Source organism: Lampris incognitus, chromosome 14, assembly GCF_029633865.1.
Source record: "Lampris incognitus isolate fLamInc1 chromosome 14, fLamInc1.hap2, whole genome shotgun sequence".
NCBI lineage: Eukaryota > Metazoa > Chordata > Actinopteri > Lampriformes > Lampridae > Lampris > Lampris incognitus.
In genome coordinates, this window is record NC_079224.1 from 40,958,544 (window position 1) to 40,985,873 (window position 27,330).

Consider the following 27,330-nt stretch of genomic DNA (forward strand, 5'->3'; position numbering starts at 1 on the left):
ATTTGCTGGGAGGAAGGTAGCTACAGTAGGCAGTGGGCGTGTTCTTTGTGTTGTGATCTGCAGTTGGCAAGCCCGGTCTCATCTGCTGAGGCACCGGCCGGCTGAACAGACCTGCGTCTGCGTGGCCAACCAGGATATAAATAAATAGGGAGGGCAGGCGATCGCCAGACCTGGACAAACGCACAGGCACACACGACCGCGCTCTGCCTCCGCCCCCGGCCTCCGGTGCACGCCGGACGATGGTCCCGCTGACCCGCGCGACTCTCGGGCGATGGCCCTGCGTCCGGGGAACGGAAAAGTCGGAGGGCTGAGATTCTGAGGAAGCAGCGGCCGCTCGAGCCAGCGCCGGAGTTAGCGCGCGTAGGAGTCCGTGTGCGAGGGCGTGCGCCCGGTCTGCAGCTGCGAGGAGAGTTTGGCGTGTAAGAGTGTTGGAAGTGTGTTGGCGCATAGTTGTATCATGCTGTCATCGACGGGCGCGGTTTGTTGCCGCGTTGCATCCTCCTCCTGCCTCTAGCATGTGCAGATGTGCGGAGCAGTGAAGCTGGCACCCGGCTTGGAATTTGGCACCATCTGGACTGGAGGGGGTCACATCTCCCCTTCCTGAGCAGGGGAGGGAGCATCAGGCTGGGCATCCGGCAGCCCGGCTCCCCCCCTCGAGCCAGCCTACCCCTGGATCTCGGCGACTCCTCGTAGCAAGCCAGTGGGTTGGACCGTACAATGGATGGAGTTCTATGTGGGTTTAAGGGGAAGCGTGCACTGGTGCTCCGGGGTCAGTCGGGCGTTCACCAGCGTGCACTGGACTCACCTGGGGAAGACCGCAGACACACTGGTCCATGAGCCAGCTGGGACACAGCCCCATTGTAAGTAGGACTACAGCACATGCTAATAAAACAAGATAAGATACGTTATTAATCCCCGTGGGGGAAATTCACATGTATAAGTACATGTGAAACACACACATGCAAAGACCCAAACGTATCTCTAGCCGCAAGTCTCCGCACTTTGAACATAAGCGAGCACACAAATATACAATGCGTTTTTCTTTTCCATGCACACGCAAGTGCAAACACATCCGTGCTTACACAAACATGCACACACGTGTGTGTGTGTGTGTGTGTGTTGTTGACTTTATAGGCCTGTGATATCTGATCCACTGTACTACACTGGTGTGTGTGCACATGCATGTGCATGCGCGTGCATGCAAACACATATGCATGCATGCATGTTGTCACCAAACTATTGCTCTGACATTGCGACTCTGGAATATCCATACTGCCCTTCTCCCGTGACCGCGTTGCCTGGAAACAGAAATGGTTTCCCACTTTCGTTTCCTTTTTTTTCTTTTTTTTTTTTTAAGCAACGTGCACCTCGGTGTTCCAGCTGTTGCAGCCCGTGTCGAGACGAGGCAGAGGCAGACAGGAGAGGTGGGATTGAAAAGAGAAGTAAGAGGATGTCAAAGTGGTGGCGGTGGGGGGGGGGGGGGCAAGAAGGGCGAGAGGGATGTGAAGTTTGGTGATGAAGACGAGTGATTACAAACAGAAACGGAGCAAAGAGGGGTGCAGCTTGAGAGGCTGGCGTCACACGGGGGGGGGGGGGGCGACGCGATCTAGTTTTTAACACGCAATAATTAACATAACAGCGTTGTAGGGAGAGAAACCACCGTGAAAGGCTCGGCTGGTAAAAAACAGTGCAATAAACAAGCTGATTCCAGAGAGGAGCGCTGCCGCGGGCTTACGGGGATTAGGCAGACCGGCTTAATTCAGCTCCAACAGTGTTTGAACTGTGGATCCGTCCTACCTCTGCACCTTTCACACGTCTAACCGGGCAGCGCTTCTCTTTCTAATCGGCAAGCCGAATTGCATCTCCCCATTATACGGTTTCTGACGTCATCCCGAGCCTGTGCGTCCCCGATAAGACTTGATGATGAGGTAAAAGATGATAATTGTATGTATGCCGTACATGTTGACACTGGCCTTGCACATCATCCCAGTATGAACTGGGCTTTTGCTCTGTGGTTGGTGGGTCTGCCTCTCCACTCTCACCACTCCGCTCCTGACACCGGTGAAAATGAATAAAACAAACATGCAAAGGCATGCTGAGGCACAGTTGGCAGCGGGAACAGAGCAGGCTGATAAACCCATTGACCTGGCTCTCGTGCCGGAGTTATTCATAGATAGACACCAAGGAAGAGGGATGCTCAGGATAGCCAGACAATGGCCGGTCTCTCAGTTGGCCCTGCAATCTCCATCTGGCTGCCCTCCAAGCCCCCCACCCCCACCCCACCCCATTCCCCTGCACCCTCCTCCCAAAACAGAAATATTACACACAAACACTTACACACACACACACACTCACGGTCGTACACACACTGCCCACAAGCCCCCTCCCCCCTCCCCTCGCACACTCACACTCGGTGCTTCTCTCACACGTAAACAAGCATGAGTCTTAGGCTGATCTGAAAACACTGACCTACATAAAAAGCATGCGCTGTCCTCTCCTCTTCCACTACAGACCCCTTGCAGATTCCACGTCGTGCCGCTGAATGTGGCGGATACTACACTGCATCCGCTTACGCATTTTTTTTTTTTTTTTTGCATGAACGCGCGTGCACAAACGCACACACGGAATTCACGCCATTAGCGGCCCGGTGTTGTTTTTGTACAGCGCAGTAAGCGGCGAACGGTGCTATTTTTAACAGGCGCTCTGGCAGGCTAGCTGTTTCATTGAGCTGTCCTCTCTCAATGAAACGTCCTTATTCAGTCTTATCATCTATGACAGGTATGCTGGAGGACGCAGTCCTGCAGAATCAAAGCATGACTCAAAAAAGACATACTCTTTAGATCTCATGATCCGGTATGCAAACCGTGCAACATGACCCTACGTTGAAGCAACTGCACCCCCCCCCGCCCCCCACCACCACCCCATCTTTACCCTCAAATACACCATTACAGATCTCCATATGGTATATGTCGATTAGGGTCAACAGATTGCTCTCCATATCAATAACATTTTGGAGAAACAAGGCAAATTAATGCATTAGCTTGCATGTGTAAGGTTGTGTGTGTGTGTGTGGGGGGGGGCAATAAGAGAGAACGAGAGAGCGAAAAAAGGATGCCTCCCATGTTCTGGGGGGGGGGGAGTTATTACACTTGTGGTCACAGGCATGATGCAAGTTCTACCACCAATGCAAACCCTCCATGGACAAACTTTAAAGACAACAGCAACAACACAACACAAAGACGTTATTATGGAGATTATACGTTATTATGCCATCGATTTTCATTTCAGCAAGGCTGACCTTGAAAAGTGAAGGTTGAAGGAGTAATCATTTACTCCGTGTTTGCTTTGCATCTAGGCACCACTCAAAGATGAAGCGCACAAGGCCAACACTACAGTCTCTTGCCTTCGTTCTTATTATTTCTTTGTGTAAATAATCTTCATGGGCGGTGTTTTCTGTGTCCCTCCATCAGAATGCTGTGGATACACTTGAAGAATGATGAGCTCCAAAGAGGAGGAAACTCTGCGTTTTTTCCAGTATGTTGAAGAGAGCGGGCTGAGAGCCTACAACGGCCTGGTGGCCCAGAACCTAGACCACTCCAGGAATGAGAGAAACAGGGCCTACCTGCAGGAGAAAAACGACAAGAAGAGAAAACAGGAGGAATCCATAAGGAGGTACGTGGAAAACTGGAACACCCGGCTCACAAACCGAAGGAAAACAACAGACCCTTGACTACTGGATTGAGTTTAGCTGGTCTGAAAATGTGATAAGAATGTGCAACTGCTAAGACATGCTGCAAGTTTACATGCACACAATGCTAGCATGTGCAATGCTTGCATTTTAGCATGCAAGCTATAATGCTAAGCATTGTAGCACGGCCATGCCAACACAATAGCCGACCTGTCTGCAAGTGCACTGTTATCCTTTTTATGTGCGAGTAGTGCTGAGGTTTTGCTGGTTTTTTGGGAGAAAGACCAGTCACCATCAGAACGGTGGTTGCAGTGTTTAAAAAAAACCAAACCAGCGCTCCTGCAATGGTGAAGGCAAAAGAGTTTGTCTCACCCACACTCCAGGGTCCGTATTGTTCTCTATTACCTTGTGTTTGATTCTGCGTTTCTCCAGGAGTGGGGGTGGGGGTGGTGGGGACTGGTTAATGTTTCATGAAGGAAACTCACCAGACTTGTCCTTGAGCAGCCCACCGGTTCCCCTCGACTGTGAATGCGTGGCGAGTCAATAGGTTCACTTCAGGGAGAGGTTGAAAAGAATTGGGACGAGTGGCCAGAGGGTCCCTGTGGCAATGGCAGCTTGCCATTTTTTTTTTTTTTTTTTTGGGCAGCCCGTATGGACTGGTGCACCCTCTGCTCTATGGAGGATAATTAATTTTTCACTTTTAGACTTATTTGGGACTTGTCCTTGGATAGAGGTCGTCACTGCTCCATTTCTGAGATGGAGCCTTTATAGTTTGGAGAGGAGAAGGGAGGGCAGGGGGAGAGAGGCTGTGTTAAGGACATGTGGGTGTGAGTCAGACCTGGTTGGACTTTTAACTGTCTCCTCGTGTAATGTGATGAGGACGGCATTGCCTTTGTTGACTGTATCGCTGGAATAGGACAAGAGATGTAAAACGTGTAAAGGTAACATCTGTTGTATTGCTGCCCAGTCCTGATATTCCTCAGGGCACGAATAAAAGCCACTTTATTTTTGTCATTGGACAGGGCACAATGACATTTGTTGATTGCATTTAACCCGTCCTATTGTATAGGAGCAGTGGGCCGCTGCAGCACCCGGGGACCAACTCCAGTGCTTCTTTCCATTGCCTTGCTCAGGGGCACAGGCAGGAGTATTAACCCTAACATGCATGTCTTTTTGGTGGTGGGAGGAAACCGGCACCCGCAAAAAAACCCACACAGACGTGGGGAGAACATGCAAACTCCACAAAGAGAGGTCCTGGGACGGCCTGGGGTTCGAACCCAGGGCCTTCTTTGCTGCGAGGCAACGGTGCTGACCACTGACAGTTGGAACTAACTGACTTCAGAATCTAGTCAGAAATCAAATCCTCTTCCAGCGTCTTTTATCCGTCCCAAGTGAGCGAGCGCTGAGTCAAGGCTGGCTCAGCGATGACGATAATGAGGCAGTGAAGAGGAAGAGCGCTCTCTCGGATGCTCCGGTGCGGTGACGAAGGCCCCTCTCCGCCGCCTCCCCCTACGGTGAACGCGAGAGCAGAGCTCCGGCTCCACGCCGCCGTGGCGTAAGAAGTGCAGAGCGAGAGGAAACGACCCAGCGGGTCGTGCGTAGTCGTCGGTGGCCGAGCAGTGATTGGTTTGAACTCCTGTTCAGCATCCGTTGATGTAGCACACACGGGTGGTGCTGCTGTAATACGGCTGGACATGAGCGTCGTTAACACAAACTCGTTAGCATTGACGTGAGTTGTGTCAGTGTTCCACAAAACATCCACAATAGCTACCGAAAGAAGCACCCGTATCTGTAAAATGAAGACCTATCGCAGCGGGTAAACCAAACTGTAATTCAGGGTGGCGGGCGGGGGTGGGGTGGGGTGGGTGGGTGGGGGGTCAGGGTGGAGACGTGCTCAACGCTGACATAAAAATGTAGAAATCAGCTGCGCTCCCCTGATCTCCCTGCCACGGCAGGAGGGTTTCTAGCAGCTGTTCGGCGTTCAGCTGTGCATCAGATGATTACACTGGCGTGCTTTTTTTTTCTTTTTTTTTTTTTTGGTTTTTGGGGCCGAGCATTTCGGGCGTGACCAGATGTGGTTCTGTGATAGGATTTATTTGGGAACACTTTGTTAAAATTTCAGCTCTTGTCACATTGCCTGGCCGCCGCCGCCGCGGCGGTCATGCAAATCGAACTCTTTTTTTTTTTTCTGCAAAAGATTTTTTCCAAAAAAAAAAAAATCCCCCCCCTCTTCCATCCTCACCGGCGGCCCGATGCCGGTCTCCCAACTTGGTGGTGCCCGAGGACATTGGCACCCGCTGTCCCGCCACCCCCTGCGGGGTCTCTCAGCTGTTGCCGGAGCTGAAATATTAAACACAGAGTCGGTGGAGGAAGAGTCTGGAAAATAGCTGGGTTTTTCATGAGGTCCATACAGTAAGTAGGTCAATGAGACGACCCGTTTTCACGGTTACTGACGGAGGGTGAGCGTAAGGATTTGTGCGCTTCAATGTGCGCGCGTGCAACCTGGAGGAAAAAGAGAGGACGTTGCCGGGGGGAGGGGGGGGGGGAGTGATAAAGGGAGATATTGGGAGACGAAATGGGTGTGCGTTTTGTGTGCGCGTGTGTGAGAACGGCTGCGTTCAAGAGCGAGAAAGGGGAGGAGGGGAGGGGGGGAGAAACCTGTTAGAGGGAGATTAAGTGTGAAGAGCTCAGTAGCGGGAGACGTGTTCTGCCTGGTGACAGCTGGAGCAGCTGTCGGCCAATCGGACGAGCGCGCTGGGTTTGAGTGAGGCGGGCCTTCCTGCCCGCTGCCGTCCCGCTCCAGGTTTTCTTTTGTTGCCTCGCGTCTGAAGAAGGAGTAGTTGCTCAGTTATTCAGCACATGCAGCGGACGCTCTCGCGCAGATGTACACAAAATCGTTGGCACGTGCACGCCTACCACCCCCCCCCCTCCACCCCCCACCGAGTATGGGGAGGCGTCCTTCTCCCTCTCCCTTGTTCTCTCCCTTATTCGTGCACACACGCACAGCTTCTCTCGAAGCAATATCTTCCCTTAAGGACCCCTCTTAGTGTTGTGATTATTTGTGTTGTTGTGTTGTTTCCCCCCCTCCCCCTTTTCTCTCGCCGCACACTGCCACGGCGAGCGCGAACCAGAGCTGCCCGACGACAACGAGTCCACCTCCAACTGTTTCAAGTGCACCTGTGGTCTGTCCTCCAGCCAATCACTGGGCAAATAACCTATAAATAACCCAGTCACTACTACTCCAGTCACTAGTTCCCTGCATGCCCACACACAGGCACATTCAATACATACGGTGGGACGTGCATGCTCATAACCCCCCCCCCCACACCACCACCACCACCACCCCCTACACACACACACGCACACAATTCACATGTAAAATGCATCTGTGCATGTGTATACACATACAAAGACACAATGCACGCACACACACACACTGCACACTCAGCCCCCATTCATATAGGTAGCATGCACGCACATGTCCCATGCACATTTAGGTGGCGAAAGGCACGCCTGTCGCTCCGACAACCAGTTGGTCGGCGCTGGCTGTGCTGCAGACACCTGCAGCTGAGCATGCTGTGCAGACAGCTGGGATTGTTTTTCCCTTATTCTTTCCAGATAACCGTTTTCAAGAGCCCCTTTTCCCCCACGCAAACGTGGTAGATATCCGATGGCTGCATTTTAAACAGCCCAGTCCGTTATTCGTCTGTAAGCCGTATATATTCTTTACATTCAACGGTTGTTTGCGTGGTGAAAGTGTCCCTGCAGGCTGCTCACTGGCTGCGGTTGTCTGGAGTCGGTGTCCGTCGGCGGGCGTCAAGTGTTGCGATGTACACGTGCGGTTTGTTGTTACCGTGTAGAATGACAGCTGGGTTTTGTGTCTGGTTTCCACGGGTACCCTGTTGCTAGGCAAAGATAAGCCCCCCCCCCTTACCAATGAACCCGCCCCGCCAAGCACCTTCTGCTCAGCAGCCGGCTGGGAGGGGAGTGGGAGTCAGCAAAGTCACAGCACACCGAGAGTCACATGCGCGCGCGCACACACACACACACACACACACACACACACACACACAAGGATACACATATACACGCAACAGAGGTGGACTTTAATTAAAAGCCAAACATTTAGCCTATTTGATGTCATTTGTGTCGCTGAGCCGACATGAGCTCATGTCCCCGACGGTTACAAAACACAAAAAAAACAGATAACACAACTGGCCCCTGCACTCGTGCATTTGCACGTTCGAGCTTTTGCTCTAATTACAGTCCGCTGACGAGCTCATTCGTTTGTGATGCTGTTTCCAGATAAACATCTCCTCACTCCTCCTGCAACTGTCCTGAGTGAGGGGCAAAAACCAGCAGTCAAGAGCATTTCCTCACCCCTCTTACCTCCGGACACACGTGCACACACACACACGCACACACACACACATGCACAAACTCTCTTACACACACAAACACCAACACACAGACCTCCCACACACACACATGCACACGCACACACACACACACAATACACTAACTCTCGCTCTCTCGCTCGCTCATACACACACACAAACACCAACACACAGACCTCCCACACACACACATGCACACACACACACTAACTCTCTCTCACTCTCTCACACACACAAACACCAACAAACAGACCTCCCCACACACATGCACACACACACACACACACACACACACACATACACACTAACTCTCTCTCACTCTCTCACACACACAAACACCAACAAACAGACCTCCCCACACACATGCACACACGCACACACACACACACACACACATGCACAAACTCTCTTACACACACAAACACCAACACACAGACCTCCCACACACACACACACACACACACAGAGTTCCATGATACACTCAGACATAATTAACACCCCGCCCAGGCGGGTCGTGTGTTCAGACCGATCGATCGGGCCCTGGCTGCAGGATTTACATGGTGTCTGTGGCTTTGCAAACAGCTCTGGCCACGCACAGGGTTAAACTCAAATCAATACCGACCGCTCAGCTCAGTGACTGACGCGTCTGTTATCGTCAGCTCGCTTATCGCTGACCAGTCACAGAGAGGCTGAAAAGAAAACTCACCCCCAGACACGCCTTGGGGTGACTTGGCTCCGTATAGTATGTGGGGGTACGGTATGTGCCATGTTTGGCTTTAGTTCTCCCTAGAGGACAATTTTCAGGAATCAGAGTTGTTTTTTTTTTAAATTTTTCTAAACTTTTATTTTCTGATAAAAATATTGCAGCAACATAAATCAAAACGATAACTTGTGTGCTGATTCAGTTTAACTGGTATGTCAGTGGGATTGCACTCGTAATAACATCAATCTTTCTACTCCTCTTCCCCTTCCACTTTGCTATTTGTCTTATCCCGTCTCCTTCTTGCTAACTCAATATTCTCCTCTCCTTCCCCTCACTCTTTTAGGACGGGCGAGGACCTATCGACCGAGGGGAAGCATTTACGTATGGGCTCCATGACTATGCCGGCCCCACAGGAGCGCCTGCCCATGTCCAACCCGCATGCCCTTGCCTGCGGGCCGGGCTTCTCTGTGCGCTCCCAGTCCCTCCACTCTGTAGGCGGGGGGAACAGCGGAGGCGGAGGAGGGGAGGAGGAGGTGGGGAGTCCGACCTCCAGGAAGCAGCCCCCACCCAAGCCCAGGAGGGACCCGGCCACCAAGCTGAGCATGTCGTCAGAGGCGGTGGACCACAGTCCCACGTCCACCTGCCGTGGGGAGAGATGTGACGGTCAGTGGTAGTGGCACTTCACACCGCGCCGCCAGGCTATAAATAGCTGCTCTGCATCACTCTGCTCACTACAGTTCATCCTACAGTGAATGTGACGTGACAGCTAGACATTCAGTGCGGCCATACTTTACAAGAAGGACCATGTATTTGGTATAGAGACACGGCGCAGGTATGATAGCAGTAGGAGCAGGCGATCCTGCACAGTAACAAGCAGCAATCTGTCGCGTGCACGTTCGATTACCTCCAGGCGAAAACATAAACACTGAGAGTTGCCTGACACGATTTCTACTACCTCGATTATTGAGCGTGCACGAAGACGAGAGTTGTGCTACTTCCTGTGGGCTGGTCAGGACATGGTTTAGTGGAGTCTTAGGGCTTAGCATTTTGCGGTGCAAGTCAGCGCAGCGGTGCATGTGTATTCCAGAAAACACTGAAAACACGTTCGTCGGGCCGCTGAAAAACAGACCCTCGAGGACAGCCAAAGAAGGCTTGAAGGCTGCAGGACTACTCAAACCACACCCGCGTCTCATTACTCTGAGTCACCTTCTGCCTCCGAACGTTATGTAACGCGCTGAACCGCAAGATTAGTTAAAGTACAATTAAACACCACAGGCGTCCGGGTAGAGTAGCGGGTTATTCTGTTGCCTACCAACACGGGGATCGCTGGTTCGAATCCTCATGTTGCCTCCGGCTCGGTCGGGCGTCCCTGCAGACACAATTGGCCATGTCTGCGGGTGGGAAGCCGGATGTGCGTATGCGTCCTGGCCGCTGCACTGGCGCCTCCTCTGGTAGGTCGGGGCGCCTGTTCGGGGTGGGGGGGGTAGTAGCATGCCCCTCCCATGCGCTGTGTCCCCCTGGTGAGACACCTCACTGTCAGGTGAAAAGAAGCGGAGGAGGCATGTGGTAGTCTGCAGCCCTCCCCGGATCGGCAGAGGGTGTGGAGCAGAGACCGGAACGGCTCGGAAGAGTGGGGTAATCGGCCGGGTACAACTGGGGGGGGGAAAGGGGGAAAATTCCAAAAAAACAAAAAACCCCACCACAAGTCCTTTGATTATGATTGACAGTTCACTAATGGAAATCTCTAGACGCAAAATAAGAAGCATTTCAGCACATTCGGCAGGTGTCTGTCGTGAAACATCAGGCTAAAACAAAAACCGTCCAGCTCGAGACTGAGGCGTCTGCAGAGAGAGAGAGAGAAAAAAAGAAGTTAGCTGAGCTAAGTTTTGCTGCTTAAAGCCGGGGGTGATGCATTTCAAGTTCATCTGCTGTTAGTGAATCTTCACTTCACCATTGTTCCAAGTTTCCCAGGACTCGAACATTGCCCCGAGGTATTACCCTGATGATAAACTTGTGACTCAGCAGTGTGTGTATTTGTTTTGGGATCCGGCACCAGTGACTTCACCCCAGCTGACGGAGCGGTGCGGCGCTATTGATCGCGAGGCAAAACGTAGCTTGAATACACAGCCCGTGGCCTTAATCTAAAATCTGGCGGAAAGAAGAACTGCACATACTTTTTTTTTTTTTAAAATAAGGTCAAATCTCATTGCAAGAGATGGCCTCCAACAAACATCCGGTGGGAGTAGCCTGCAGAAATTTCACTTAAAAATGCTGTTATGCAAAATAAACCAGCACGGCATGCCTATTTAGCCGGCGATATAAAAGAGGGCATAATTAGGCTACGTTAACTCGGCGGAGGAGAAGCTCTGATGGATAGGACAGGAGTTAATGGAGCTGAAGGAATGTTTGCATAAACATGCTACGGATACGGTTCGTGCTCTGTTTCAGCAAATGCACCGAGTACACGTGCACATGTAAACAGGGGCACAATGCGGCTTAGACGTGCTGCGTGTAAAGAAAAGTAAGAGGGATTGCAAAACTGAAACGATATTTACAGCAGTTTATTCTTCAAGGGGGGGGGGGGGCAGGGAGAGCAAAGAGGCTCGGAGGTTGCAGGCGGCTCTGACTACATTTCAGTGAGGATCCTTGGTTGCCAGCGTGATGTTTAGGGAGTCGCCCTGCCTGGCTCAGATTGGTGGGGATCTCTCTGTCTGCACATAGATCTTCCTGGGCGCCACGGCAACCATCCCGCAGAAACAAGACCCCCTGCAGCCCGGCCAATCACAATGTCACTAGGCGGCCTCAGCCAATGGGGCTGCAGAGATGCATAGGTCTAAGGCTTCTGAGCCAATCGGAGTGCGAGTGTGGGGGTGTCCCTGGCCAAGGGGAGGGTTGCGTGCTCTGTAGCTGGCGCTGTAGCAGGAAGGGGAGGGGCTTGTTAGAGTAGAATTCATTCAGGAGGAGCGATTGACCTAGATTTTGTCTCCCCAGGAGGAGAGGGGTGGGGGAGGGGTTGCGGGTAAACACATCCACTACAGGGGGAGGGGGGAAGGGGAAGGGAGGAGAGCGAGAAATAGGGAGGGACAGACAGCAAGGGATGGATGGAGGGATAGATTTATCACCAGTGCTGCAACAGATCTCAAGATCCACCATTCAACCCTGTTAAGGTAGATATGCTTCGCATTTAAGGATGGGAGGCACGCACACGCACACACACACACACACACACACACACACACACACACACACACACACACACGCACACACACACACACACACACAGTACACATATATATGCCATCAATCCAATTAAACACAGGCCAGGAGCACATCTGGGATGCACCAAATCTCCTATTAATAAGTCATTAACTAGTGGTAATGAGGGCCAGGTTTGGGAATCCATTAAAAGGCCTGTTGAATAGCCAGACTGATGCACAACCAACCGGTGGGTCACATGAACATCCAGCTGCTTAACCAGAATGTTCTCTCAGAGTACCAGAGCAGAAAAGCCATACTTTCCTACATCCAATTTCAGCTTTAAATCTGTTTGTTCCATCTCCATGCTCTATCTATCTATCTATCTATCTATCTATCTATCTATCTATCTATCCATCCAGCAATATATCATCCATCCATCTATCTATCTATCTATCTATCTATCTATCTATCTATCTATCTATCTATCTATCTATCTATCTATCTATCTATCTATCCATCCAGCAATATATCATCCATCTATCTATCTATCTATCTATCTATCTATCTATCTATCTATCTATCTATCTATCTATCTATCTATCTATCTATCTATCTATCTATCTATCTATCCATCCAGCAATATATCATCCATCTATCTATCTATCTATCTATCTATCTATCTATCTATCTATCTATCTATCTATCTATCTATCTATCTATCTATCTATCTATCTATCCAGCAATATATCTATCTATCTATCTATCTATCTATCTATCTATCTATCTATCTATCTATCTATCTATCTATCTATCTATCTATCTATCCATCCAGCAATATATCATCCATCCATCTATCTATCTATCTATCTATCTATCTATCTATCTATCTATCTATCTATCTATCTATCTATCTATCTATCTATCTATCTATCTATCTATCTATCTATCTATCTATCTATCTATCTATCTATCCATCCAGCAATATATCATCCATCCATCCATCTATCTGTCTATCTATCTATCATCTATCTATCATCTATCTATCTATCTATCTATCTATCTATCTATCTATCTATCTATCTATCTATCTATCTATCTATCTATCTATCTATCTATCTATCTATCTATCTATCTATCTATCTATCTATCTATCTATCACTTTAATAACGCCTGTTTGGTTTCAAATCAGACTTCTTGTTTATGTGTAAGGATCTGCGTTCATACGGATTCGTACGGGTGAATCAATGAGCGACAGTCGGGGAGGGAGGCAGGCTTACTGCGCAGTAGGCCCACATTTTGAGAATAAAATAACTTTACAGCCTGTGAGATAGTGCGGCAGAAAATGTGTACGTGCCTGTCCTAGTTTGCCTCTCTCTGTGAATGTGTGGGCATGTGCAGTGTGTGTGTGTGTGTGTGTGTGGAGACACATATGTCTATGTATTGAATGTGTGGAAGTGGGTGTGTGCGTTCGTGTGTGTGCGGTGATGCCGGTGACTCATACAGTACCGGGAAGCGTGCATGTGTCTGGGCCATCTGGCATCTGAATTATTTAAGGTGTAAAATATGCAGTTTGACGATTTCAGACATGGTCCAGCTCTTAACCACACTTTACCCCTCCTGCCCATCAGAGAAAGGGACACTCCTTATCCAAACACCTCAGTGTCTGACCTAGAAATACCGTCCAGCTAACCCAGGACTGTGCCGCACTGTAGAAATGCACTGACGGTTATACTTTTTGTACGCTAATATCCAGCCCTCCGTGAACCACGGCTTCACTGCAGCACATCGGAAGAGAGTCACGCTGCAATGCCTTGTCACCGCTACCACAAAGAAGCATCATGCCGAGTGACCCAGATAGTATAGGCACATACCACTTCACTGCCGCACACGTATGTGACCCAGAAACATGCATACGGGCATATGCCTCAACTATACCCACATATCAGACTCGAGAATCACTCTAAGCTACCCACATTGACCCATATCTGACCCAGTAAGACACGGAGACGCACTGTGTAAGTGTTAATGCTAAGTATGACGCAACCCCACTGTGATTTATTTGTCAAATTCAATCACGTTTTACTCATTTAGGACACTTATGCAAGGAATAAGCAGCTGAAAACTGATGCAATGCTGTTTAATAATGTCTCCAACCAAAATTAAAAATCCATCAGGATAAATCATAGCGAAGTGTGGCACAATAGTAAACACAGCATTCATAATTTACATTTTCAGAATCAGAACTGTGTTGTACTGTACAGGTACTTTGGAATATGAATGTATACAATGTAGCTACATTGAAACGCTCTTTATGCCTGTCTTTCAGCAGCTCAAGGATGCAGCGAGGACTGCAGGAGAGTGCCGCCACCCAAACCCAAGAGGAACCCCAACACTCAGCTGAGTGTTTCCTTCGACGAGTCCTACATCAAGAGCCACGGAGGTGGCAGGAGTTGCTCTTCCAAGCCCCTCCACCACATCTCCTCACCCCGTGAGCGCAACCCCTCACCGCCGCAAAGCGACGAGAGTCCCACGGACGACTGTGAGGACGAACCCGTCTACATCGAGATGGGTGGGATCGACGTTGCGGGTCGGGAGCTGGTGAAAAGCGAGGATGAGGAGCCGGGAGAGGCTGTGTACGAGGAGATGAAGTACCCGGCCCTAGACGACATGGAGTATCGGACCGACCCGGTGGGGTGTCGCTCCGCGTGCCCCACCCCAGCCCCCTACGACCCTGAGCCTCTCAGCCGCTGCTCCACACCTCGAAACATTCCACTCTGCGACATCCCCGCACCCTTCCCCAACCTGCTCACCCACCGACCACCACTGCTGGTGTTCCCACCTGCCCCGGCCCAGTGCTCGCCCAACTCGGACGAATCTCCTCTCACCCCTCTAGATGTGGCCAAACTGCCCATGCTCGAGAACCAGTCTTACAGCAAATCCCCCACCTCCTCCACCGAGCCGCCCTCCTCTGCCCATATCCGGAGGGAGCTCACTGCTACCCCGACGCTCACAGTATCAGGGCGCTCCTCTGCTCCCCCTCTACCCTGTACCCTCTACAAGTCCTCATCTTCATCCTCCTATCAGCGCAGCCATTCCGCGTGCCCGTCGCCCGTCAGCATGGGCCGCTGCCTGACCCCGCTGAGCCTCATGCGTACGCCGCCCTTCGACGCACCCATGCCGTTCCCCGGGGGGCTCCCGCGAAGCGCCTCGGCCACCCCTCACGGCAAAGGCTCGCCACCCCAAGACGGTGTGGGACGGCTCCATGGCTCCATGCAGAACGTGTCGACAGGGCGGTCACGGACGCCCACCAGCCCGCTAGACGAGCTGACCAACTTGTTCACCACAGGAAGAAATATGTTGAAGAAGAACACCAGCGGCAGGAAGTCGAAGGAGCCTGGAGAGAGTGAGTGTCCTTTCAAACTCTTCAGCCAATCATTTCACCAGTGGTCACAGTGAAATCACTTAGTTAATGTACTGCAGCAAAGGTCCTAAGATGTTATTTTTCAATTCATAAAATTGTCTTTCTTTTCTTTAACTTCAAAAACTTCAAGTTGTAGAAAGCTTAAACATAACATCTTAAAACTTCCATGAGGAGTCTTTCTCTGATAATTGATCAGCCTCAGTTTCATTTTGATGCCTCTGTGTGACCGACGTTATCAAATGAGACCATCTGTGAAAAGATTAGCTATTGCTATGTCACGATACTGAATGTTTGCCTACGGACCGGATTCCCTGCGGAAATCTGACAGAAGTGATTTACGGCACGCAGACGGGATGCATCGCCACAGTTTGAGATACGTTACTTCATCGCTGTATAGTATCTTACAAAACAGCTATTTTTCCACTACATATCTCACTCTTCTCTTCAAAACAAATGCTCGAGGGCGTCCGGGTGGCGTGGAAGTCTATTCCATTACCTACCAACATGGGGATCGCCGGTTCGAATCCCCGTGTTACCTCCGGCTTGGTCCGGCGTCCCTACACAACTGGCCGTGTCTGCGGGTGGGAAGCCGGATGTGGGTATGTGTCCTGGTCGCTGCAGTAGCACCACCTTTGGTCGGTCGGGGCGCCTGTTCCTGGGGGGGGGGGGGGGGGCTGGGGGGAATAGCGTCCTCACTGTCAGGTGAAAAGAAGCAGCTGGTGACTCCACATGTATCGGAGGAGGCATGTGGTAGTCCGCAGCCCTCCCCGGCTCAGCAGAGGGGGTGGAGCAGCGATCAGAACGGCTCCGAAGAGTGAGGTAATTGGCCAGGTACAGTTGGGGAGAGAAGGGGAGGGGGGCAAAAACCAAATGCCCGAGCCACCAGAGAGTTAATACACATCTTTGCGACACGAGGTTATAGGAAATGAAGTCATTATTCTGCAAAACAATGACGCTTCTGTCCACAGGGGTGCGCAATGCCAACAAAAATCTAAAACTCCATGTGACACCGAGGAAGAGCAACAAGGTCTCGTGAATAACGATAAAATAACAGGGGGGAAGGAGCAGTCGTTGACAACCAGCGGTGTCGGTACCCGGTGTTTGGAAACAATGCCTTTTAGCTGATCGACTGTAGCGCAGTCAGCTCTGCTGCAAATTCATTGACACGTCCTCCTCATCAACGGTGGCTTCACCCAACCCCGCTTTCAACGGGGTAATTAAACCCCCCCCCCGGAATAGGTGGCGCAAAGCATATGTCTTGTTTGTCGTATAGGATGTTCGTGGCTCTCCCTGCAGCCTTCCTCTAGTTAAATCTAGGCCTTGTGAGCCAAGTCCGATACAGATCATATGATTTAATCTGAGGGGATTAGGGGCTAAAACGGCCGGCAGGTCTCTCAAGCCTAGCTGTGGCATTAGGCCATCAGACGGCATTACTTTTAAATATGTAAACATCATGTTTAAACACAGCGACCCATGCCATGTTGAAAATACTGCCAAAAAGCACTGAAACCGCAAATCCAAAGATATAACCTCCGCATAACTATAATTAACTTGGCAAAGAGGTTTAACAGTTTCAGGTTTTGGGGGATGCAGCCAACATAATCCATCAATCACAAAGTATTGTTTCTAATTTCCTTATGTTATGCAGTTAGTAGTTTATCTAAGAGGGAAATCGCAGTTGAACCTGCATATTTTGACTTTTTAAGGCAGTCAAAGTAGAGGGGAAAAATCATTTCCTGTATGCAAACCAGTTCAGACTAAACTCCACAATCCAAGGGATGATTTATGAAAGAAAAACATATTGTTAAGTGAGGGAAGCAGGCTGTACATGATTTGAAAGTATAGCTTGAGAGCAGTTGACTCTTTTACTAGTGGTTTCTAATATAGATTTGCGGATACCAGCTGCCAATTTGGGGTGAGACTCAATGTAAAAAAATTACAACCCCCCCCCCACCCAAAAAAAACCAAAACAAAATCCACATTACCTTCACAGCTACTCTCTATATGAGCCACACATTATGACAGAACTGCACAGCGTCCAACACATCAATCTTTACTCGATGCTCTTAGCAACCGCAACATAGCAACAGAGGAAGGAGTTGGAATCCCAGTTTCTTATTTGCAGATTCCCTCCCTATGGGTAATGCAGCCAACCACAGTTTAGGGCATGCCAGTCTGTAACTGAGCAATAAGCTGTAGGGGGTGGTGGCCAAGGCTAAAAACTACACCTATGTTTGTGTTGTTTTGGGGGGGGGTTTCCCCCTCCTTTTCCACTCCCCCTCATTCCCTTCTCCAATAAAATAAAGGGAAAGAATATCTGTGGAGAGAGAGTGGAACGTGATGGTGTGTATGGTGTTTGTTTTATGGTGTGTGTGTGTGTGTGAGTGTGTGCGTGCGTGCATGCACAATGTGGTTTAACGTATGCAAATGTATATGTTGGCTGGTATCGGCTCTAAGGAATGTGGTGTTATTATGAATTTAGTGCATTGATAAAGGGGCCCAAACGAATTAAAAATGTACCATTTGGTTTTTGATTTAGGCAGCCCTGGTTTTCCTTCATTTAAATGTGTTCTATGAGAGAATCTAACTATTGCATAATGGATATTGTATTTTTACTGTTCCAGTTCATAAAGGATAGTGCTCATGGCGATTGTTAAAGATACGATCCACAATCGATGCACACAGTGGCTGTCCATCGCACTTGTGCCGTTGTTTTGGTCAGACTTCGTAAATGTTATTCACTGTATTACTAGCGAACAAGAAAACCAGCCAATGCCACATTGCTTTCAGTTTCTTTCGATTGTCTCGAATTCTCAAAAAAAATTTAGTTTTAACCAGGTGGCAATATATTGTAGCAAATTCGGGGGGGGGGGGCAAGGCCTAACGTGTCTACTTATTCGTGCACGCTACAATATGTCATGTTTCTCATTTACATTAGAGCACTCGTGTTGTTGCAGTGCACCACATAACAGTTGCAGTGCATGCCATTAGGTATTGTACCTTTAATGGTTGAGTGGGAGGATCAGTTAGTGATACATCTCATATAAGAAACACAGAGAAGGAGACTGTGCAATACGACAACCTAATCAGGGTGCATGGAGAAAGTTGTTGGGAGTGTAACCTGCAAAAAGACTCACTGGCTTGACTAAAGGGCGGCCTCTGAGTCTTTTTGTAGGTTACAGGAATATTTTGTGTGCATTGTAGGAATGTGTCTGATTCTTCAGAACTCATCTTGCACATTTTATGGTAGATGGGTTTGATATTGATATGTTCTGTGAATAACCTTATGTTGGAAGAATTGCATGTTAATGTTTTTAGTTTTTTGAGAAGATGTTTCCACAGATCTGGGCCAAAAATGTGGCATTGGGGGTGACTGATGCATCTTCTTCTCGTTTTAAAACTGGGAGAGATGTTGTTGGATGTGCTTATTTTAAGAGTTTATATGACTTGGATCTATTTATTTCGGAGTTGATATTTCGATGTTCCTCCTGTGGTGGAGGTCAGCTTCTATTGTTTTCAGTAAAGGGTTAAAATAGAGGTAAATAGTTCCGACAGCTTGGGGGAGACGTTAACACTTGGAACAAGTAATGTAAACCGACTTCCGGGTGGAACACCGCCGAGATGGCAGCGTAAAGAAAACTCCCCCAACCGGTTATTATTTATTTATAATAAATAAATAATAAACTATAACTTTTTTATAATCTCAACCAGTTTATTATTCATTTATTAAATTGAGGTAAATAGCTCTGACAGCTTGGGGGAGATATTAATGCTTGAACAAGTAATCTAACCCGACTTCCGGGTGGAACACCGCCCGAGATGGCATCGTAACAAAAACTCTCCTGGCCAGTTTATTTTAGAACTCCCTCAAAAGTGCAAACTATCATACTAAACCTGAATTAAAAGGGGGAAGCAATAGATACCAGACTGAAAAGCAAGAAAACTACACAGCAACCAGAAATACACGACGAAGAAGCCGAAAAACTTGGAAGCCACTCACCAGCTAACGTTAGCAGCACGGCTAGCAAACAAGCAGGCGAAGCGCCAACGCATGGCGGAGGGCCCGCTGAGTCAGCTGATCCTGCGGGAGCTGAGAGGATGTCGCCAGGATATTAAAAAGCGGCTTGAGGACGTTAAGGGAGAAATTAAGAGAACAAGTAATGTAACCCACGTGGAGGGAGGGGGGGTATTGTATTAGCTGCAGCATCCCAGTGGTCTGTATACCATCAGATTTGGTCCAGTTTGTTGAGTAAGTCAATATTCTGGAGAATGCGCAGCATTTTTTAACTTTATGGGTGGATGGAGCCTGTAGGTAGAGCAATGCGTCGTCTGCATATAGCTTGATTTTGGTCTGTGTGCTGGAAAATTTGATAGAGTTTATGTTAACGTTTGTCACACTGCTGAGGAGATGCGTTTGGGTCTCATCAAGTCGTTGGTTTTTGGAGGTGTGAACTGTTTGATCTTAAGGGGACAGGAGCAAGGCCACTAATGGTAATGGTGTGCATTTTGGTATCAGATATATCTGACATTGCTGACTTAATAGTAAGGAAAAAGTTGAATATGACTCATGCAGGGGTTTTGAAATATAATCCTCTTAATCACCAACTATCAACAAGCGTGAAATCGCTCATGTGCCGTTTGAATGTGTCAGCGAGGCACCTGTTTCCTGCACACACAGGTGCAAGAAACCATATGCAAGTATTTGAAGTCGCCTCCTATTAATGTTGTGGAGTGTGGAAGTTGAGATGGACAGCTCACGTTGGACGGTTTGGAGACAAAGCAAGAGAGACAAGATTGAGATGGCTTGGACATGTGTGGAGGAGAGATGCTGGGTATATTGGGAGAAGGATGCTGAATATGGAGCTGCCAGGGAAGAGGAAGGCCAAAGAGGAGGTTTATGGATGTGGTGAGAGAGGACATGCAGGTGGCTGGCATGACAGAGGAAGATGCAGAGGACAGGAAGAGGTGGAAACGGATGATCTGCTGTGGCGACCCCTAACGGGAGCAGCCGAAAGTAGTGGTAGTAGTAGTAGTAGTAGTAGTAGTGTGGAAGTTGAGATAAAGGAGTGAAAAATGTATGAAAATTAGGGCCCATCAGTACTGAAAGTTGAATTACTTCATCTGGACACAACCGAAACCAATTCTCTGTCAGCAGTGCACATGGCCATTGTGACTAGTTAATGGTCAGGGTAATTTGCATATCGTCACCTTCTTAAAATAATGGCCTAAGTCATATTTTCCAGTTTTTCAAAAAACAATAAACTGAAACTGAAACATAATTTGTCAGTTTATTCTGTTTTTTTGAAAAACTTGAAAATGTGACTTAGGCCATTATTTTAAGAAGGTGACGATATGAAACTGCTCGTTGGTTTCGGTCGTTATGCCGCTGTATTGTTTATAAGGGTGGGGACACCTGCAGTCAGTTGAGACCGAAGAGGTCACTGTGGTTGAGTGATGAAACGTTTTTCTCTCGGTAAACGTTGTGTCCAGATGAACTGATTCAACCTTCTTTACTTTTCTTACCAGGATTATTGTGCATGCATAAAGACTTCATCATCATCATCATCATCATCATACATTCCAGTTATAGACTTGAGGAACAGCTTGAAGAATAGCTTTTGTTGCGTGAGCAGCAGTGTGATGTGCGATTGTGTGAATACATAGTGTGTGTGTGTGTGTGTGTGTGTGTGTGTGTGTGCATGAATGAAACAGAGAGAAAGAGGTTGTGGATGCACTTTCATGTTTGTATCTGTATGTGTGGATGCACATGTGTTTCTGTGTGCACTGCCTGCTCATTTTTGAATGTGACAGTTAATTGAGAGAGAGAGAGAGAGAGAGAGAGAGAGAGAGAGAGAGAGAGATGTAAAAAAAAGTATGTCCAACAAGCATAAGTTATAATAGCAGTTGTATCATTGCTGTAAAGTGACGTTCCCTCTTAGAGTCAAACCTGTGTTATAGATAGGTCCTGTGGAAACACCCCAGCGCAGTACATGGACAGAACACAACAATGTCAAACATAAAATGTGAAAAAGACGTAGGCACATTAATGATCATGCATGGCACATAGAAATAAGTACAAAACAGAAAAAAATGCCCAAGATATCTCAAGTTCTGCACAAGGAACATAAGTTTATTCTTAGTTTTGATTTATCTTTCATTTCTATTGGGTTAAAGTTTGGAACAGCCAGGGGTGACATCTTTGTGATGATACACTACCAGCTGTCTGCAAAATTACAGTTTGTGTGAAACGACTGCTTGCTTCATACTACGCCTGCTGAGAAGGTTTCCGGTCATCTTCTGTGGCCAGTTGGGTCGATGACATAGCTTTAGAGTGTCACAAACGAAGAGATAATGAAGGGGTAGCAGAAGGTGAGACAGTTTCTGGTTTCACGTCATTCACTTAACATCCGTCTTCTTCTGCTGGTTACTTCTTGTGCTCTAAGTATTTGCACACTGGCTGTTTTATTCTTTGCATCGTCTCGCATTAGCTTCAGTGTGCTGGTCTGTAAAATTCATGGCCAACGCCAACTGGTAGCTGGTTAACTGTGTGTTATTTATTCATGAGTCGTGCATTGGCAGGAACGTCTGACTGACATGCCCTTGTACAGTATTCATCTGTCGTCTCGTCACATATGGCTTGTAAACAATTAACATATGTTCTCTAGATCTCAAAGGTTGGTTGTGTTGACTTTTTTTCTTTTTTTTTTGGATCCCAACACCTGTGTAGAGGCGCCACATGGGGGTCTGGAGGAGACAGGTCGTCTGGGCGGTGCTCTGTGATTGGTTGTGTGCAGACAGCCATTCAGACACATTCACATACAGGCACACATGCACAAACTTGACACACTAAAGAGAGGTTAATGGCTATTTTCTCTCTTCCTTAGACAGTGGAAGCCAACAGCTAGCCTGACCCACTTACCAACTGGTTAATCACCAGACTCTCTCTCTCTCACACACACACACACACACACACTTGCACATACAAACACACACACTCAACTGGCTTGTGTGACGCATAGGCATGTCAGGGGGCCTCTGTGCATGGTACATTGTGAACCATATAGAGTACAGGCAGTGCCATGGCATGCATGGAAGTCAGTGTGCATTAATCTGTTATTGGTACAGAGAATTATCTGTATTTTCATTGGACTTCGAACCAGAGACATCCATCAGGGTCTCTCCGGTAACATTTGTTCCACTGTGGCTAGAAATTCTCACAGCATTTGATTTATAAGCTGTAGAATAGGATGTATTGCTGGGCATAGAGATGTGAGAAAACGTGTCACATACAGTGAACTACTGACAATGTTATTAAAGGTTTAATACTTGTTTGTCTGAGAAGTATCTCCATGTTTTCTCCATTATCTCAGTACACACTGGATGTAAATAGTCAAAATTAGCCTTTAATAGGGAAGAGGCGCATCATAAAAAAAAAATTCAAGGATCGGCAAAGTAAATAGTTGCATTATATATCTGTCATTCCGATTGTCCCTGAAAACAAATTAGTTGTAATGCCTGAATGCTTATATCCAATCATCCACCCTAAATGATTGAATTCACTTAGTAAGCTGTGACTGACATCCAGAGGATATTTGATGGTAGTGCAGCAACTCAACGCACCAGCTCACCATTCCTGAATATATATATATGAACTCTGAATAATACTTAATGTTTAGAGATGCAATGTTTACATGTGCAGAGTCAGCACATCTGAATGCATTTGTCTCTTTCTCTTGCAGCTGAGTCCAAGAGCAAGTCTCATGGTGAGTCCAAGCGCGAGGGCAAGGAGCGCCACAGCCACAGCAAGGAGTCCAAGCGGGAGTCCAAGGAGCGGCACAGCAAGGAGTCTTCTCATCGGAGGGAGGGCAAAGACAGGGGAGGTAGCAGTGGCGTAGAACCGGCCCCCCACAGACGCAACAGTAAAGACCATGGGTTTTGCAATGTGGAGCCCCTGCCTGCTCACAGGGATAGCAGGGACCGTGGCTCCAGCAGCGTAGAGCCCATCCCTGTGAGACGGGACTCCAAAGACAGGGGCTGCAGCACTGCAGAACCCATCCCCTTGATAAGAAGGGACTCCAAGGACAGAGGGAGCAGCAGCTGTGATCTGATGCCAAGGAGAGACAGCAAGGACAGGAGCATGGGACATGGAATGGAGTCTTTACTGAGACAGGACAGCAAGGAAAGGGAGAGGCTCCTGGATCAGCCACCTGAGCTTTTACCGAGACAAGATAGCAAGGAAAGGGTGAGAAATGGCGTGGACTGTAGACATGAAAGCAGGGAGAGATTGCTGGATCAGCCGCCTGAACTCTTACCACGGCAGGATAGCAAGGACAGAGCCAGGAATGGCCTGGAGTCCAAACATGAAGGCAGAGAAAAGCCACCTGAGCTTCTGCCCCGACAGGATAGCAAGGACAGAGCGAGAGCTGGAGCAGAATATAGACATGATAGCAAAGACCACCCTCCTGAACTGATACCCCGCCAGGACAGCAAAGAGAGGTCCAGGAATGGTGTCGAACACAGGCATGATGGTAGAATAGACCAACCGCCTGACATCCTACCCCGACAAGAAATTTCTAGAGGCAATCTGGATTGCCATCGAAACAGCAAAGACAGGGTCGGGTACACCTCCGAATCTAGGCACGAAGGTAGAGATCGGAGCTGTTACAACGGGGGAGAAATTCCTCCTCCTCCTCTACCAAGGCAAGACAGTAAAGAGCTGAACAGAACTGGCCTTGAAGCCAGAAGGGACAGCAAGGACAGAAGTCTAAATGGCACAGAGCAGCACCGTTATGATGTTAAGGATACAAAGATTGACAATGGGCAGGAGTACAAGCGTGACGGTAAGGAGAGGGGTTACAGATCAGAGGGCACACCCAGAAGAGATTGCAGAGATCGATCAAGCTACGGTGTGGACCAACCAAAAGCACAGGAGAGGAATGGCAGCGCAGTATCAGGGCCGCATTCATCCACTGCCACGCCCACTCACCATAGGAGACCCAATGGCAGCCCGCCAATGGTGTTAGGAACAGGAAATGGTGAGGATTCACATTATAATTTAATGCAACGGGTGTAATTGGGTTCACGTCTAATGCTTCCAGCTGCAGAGGATGCATTTATCGTGACGAAATGTGATTTTCTCTTTGCAGAACTGAAAGCAGCACCCAAATACAGTCGTACACCCTCCATGCCTCCGACCCCCTCCCCGATGGGGACCCCACAAAGGAAAGCAGCGGAGGCACACCAAAGTCAGGTACGCAGCCTCATCTACATATAGTAGGTCGTTATACTAAGATACAAAAAAATACCTTCGTCTTAATAATAGCCATTATATCATTTACTCTTTGATATAAAATATTCTAAGACTGTTTCTGCATTACTTAACTCAAAAGAAATGAAACACTCAACAGACTGCAGGTTTGAAAACATTTCACCACACATCCGATTGCCTTCTTCAGTTCTCATGTCAGGTAGAAGGACCCTCGCAAAAGGCATTCTCTGCACAAGCATCCTTACTTAGACCCTCACTCTTCCAGCCGGCATCAGAAAACAAACCAATCAGATGTGTGGCAAAACATTTTCAAACCTTCTCTGAGTGAAGTCTTGGTACCTGGGTGACCGAGATGAATTCCCACAGACATATAATTCTGCATCACTTGATTCTCTCTCTAAGATGCCCCAGATGCCGTGGATGTGCGGAGATAGCACCATGTTGGAACAAATCGAGCGAAAACGAAACCTCTGCGTCGAGATCCGGTCCAGACAACATCCGCACCTGCAGAGGTCCCTGGAGATGCCTCCTCCGGACAGGAACCAGGAAAGGAATCAAGAGAAGAGTCAGTGCAAGCAAGAGAGCACGATGGCTCTCCCAGGCTGGGGGAAAAACAACGGGGCCAAAAAGATCCGTCCTCCTCCTTACCCCACGCAAACCACGGTATTCTGGGATACAGCCATTTGACAATAGCGACACACTCACAGACCCCTGCCAAACAACCCCAAGATACTTGCATTCCCCCCCCCCCTCTCTCTCGGCCTGTGCTGATTTGGCCCCCTGCTCATCCGTGCAGCCATTGAGAGAATTAGGAGGACTCACTGATGTCAATGGACAGTGGTGTTTGCCATAGCAATATTTCTGCTCGTTCAGGTTGTCATGTTTTCTTATCATCACTGGTGATATTTGATATTTTTCTATTTCCCGTGACTGAATCCTTGTAATATAATTAGTAGAATAGATATTTGATGAATAGATATTTTCTAAATCGAAAAGGTTGATTAAAAGCAGCTAAGAATTATGTATTGTAGATGTAGATGAAAATCAATGTTTGTTTGTTTTTTTCTCGTTTTATTTTACATTTGAAAGCATAATCTATAAATACTTGTACTGTAGTAGCATAATTTTGTTATGCATAACGCAAATGATTTTTTTTTTTTGTGCTTGAAAAGCACAGAAATGAATGGACTATCCAACGTTGTCAATATATACTCTGGATTTTCACTGTTGTATTGTAAGTTAAGGAGTTGCGTCGACGTACTTTAGACTTGCGAGGCCCTCCATGGCTGGTCCAGTGTGTTTTCGAATGTACAACAGTTGGTCTGAGAGCAGAGACAGGAATCTTTGTGTACTTCATTCAGTTTGTACGGTACTATAACAAGCTGTGTAGTCACTATGTTAAATAAAGCCTCGTGAACTGGCTGAATCTGTAGACCGGAGAACCTTCTGGATGGCATACTGTAGAGGACTGATCAAATGTGATTTTTTTTTTCTTTTTTTTAATTTATTTCTAAGATAGACTATGAGAGTGGGTTTGGGAGGTAGTAAATTAGGACCAACATTATAAACAGTTATAGATCCCAGAACCAGCCAAAGCCTGTTCAAGTGAGATGTAGGGTGTGGTTGCACTTTTGGAAGGTTGGTTATTTGAAATAGGGTCGGTGGCAATAGCCGGTGAACACCGGCACCTTGACTTTGCCGTGCACGCTGCGAGCCCCCCCCCCCGACACAGTGTAGATACAAGTGTGATACTTGACGCCAACAACCAGCCGGTACAATCAGCACCTGAGCTTTTTAGAACGTTTCTTAATTTTACTGCAGACTATAGTAGCCATATGCACTTGCTTGAGAAATAACTTTCAAGATTATGCTTATATATATATTTTTAAAAATGTCAAAAAAGTAGTGGAGGTTGTGCCATGTGAGTTTTCGTTCCATTGGCTGGGAGGGAAGGCCTCAGGAGACTGACCGTCTGTGACACGCAGCCGTCTGCGGTCGGCTGTCTGTGACAAATATCATCCCCCAATCCAACTGGCTGCCGATCGGCAGCCATTGACGAGATCAAACTATATAAGGACCTATAGCGCGGCGACAGTCCTACCCGGTCAGCGTGACAGGGGTTGCACAAGGGAAGGGCCTACAGATCTTTGAGGCTTTAAAATAATAAAAAAAAAATTTAAAAAAAACTGCACTACCCATCATCCTCCATCCTAATCAGGCGGACATGTCCCACCCCCCCTCCTCTTTCCCTCTACCTCAACATCAAACTTACCTAATCTGAATTTTTTTTTTTTTTTTGCACATCAAATGCAATGTCTGCATTGCCAAACTAGTATGGGTTTTATATAAAGAGCCAGCCCTGAAGAATGCAAGTGCAGTAACCCCCTTTTTCATGAGAATCAACTGCACAGAGGCCCCTCTGTGTTTTTACCCCTACTGTGTGTGTGTGTGTGTGTGTGTGTGTGTGTGTGTGTGTGTGAGAGAGAGCTGTGCGTGTTTGTGTGTGTGTGTGTGTGTGTGTGTGCCAAGCTACATTGTATGCAGGTCAATTCTTTGAAAATGATTGTTTTAAGACATTCACTTTGTCCGCCCTGCCCACCTCGCTGGAAGGGCGGAGGTCAGAGGTCGGAAATGTAATAAAGATGATGATGTACA

At 48.0% G+C, this 27,330-nt stretch overlaps 1 protein-coding gene across 1 annotated transcript; it reads left to right on the top strand.

Annotated features, from left to right (window-relative positions):
* The first annotated feature begins 3,493 nt into the window (after window positions 1–3,493).
* nyap2b (neuronal tyrosine-phosphorylated phosphoinositide-3-kinase adaptor 2b) lies at window positions 3,494–25,362 on the top strand. Its single transcript, XM_056293740.1, has 8 exons — window positions 3,494–3,672; window positions 9,132–9,451; window positions 14,313–15,395; window positions 23,147–23,597; window positions 23,748–23,914; window positions 23,987–24,442; window positions 24,554–24,657; window positions 25,078–25,362. The coding sequence occupies exons 1-8, from the start codon at window positions 3,494–3,496 to the stop codon at window positions 25,360–25,362; spliced, it is 3,045 nt and encodes a 1,014-aa protein (XP_056149715.1).
* Window positions 25,363–27,330: the final 1,968 nt, after the last annotated feature.

Coding starts and splice junctions, on each gene's coding strand:
- nyap2b (XM_056293740.1), top strand. CDS start 3,494: ATGATGAGCTCCAAAGAGGAGGAAACTCTGCGTTTTTTCCAGTATGTT. Junction 23,598..23,747: donor GACAGCAAGGAAAGGGAGAG/GCTCCTGGATCA, acceptor GGACAGAGCCAG/GAATGGCCTGGAGTCCAAAC. Junction 23,915..23,986: donor CAAAGAGAGGTCCAGGAATG/GTGTCGAACACA, acceptor AAATTTCTAGAG/GCAATCTGGATTGCCATCGA.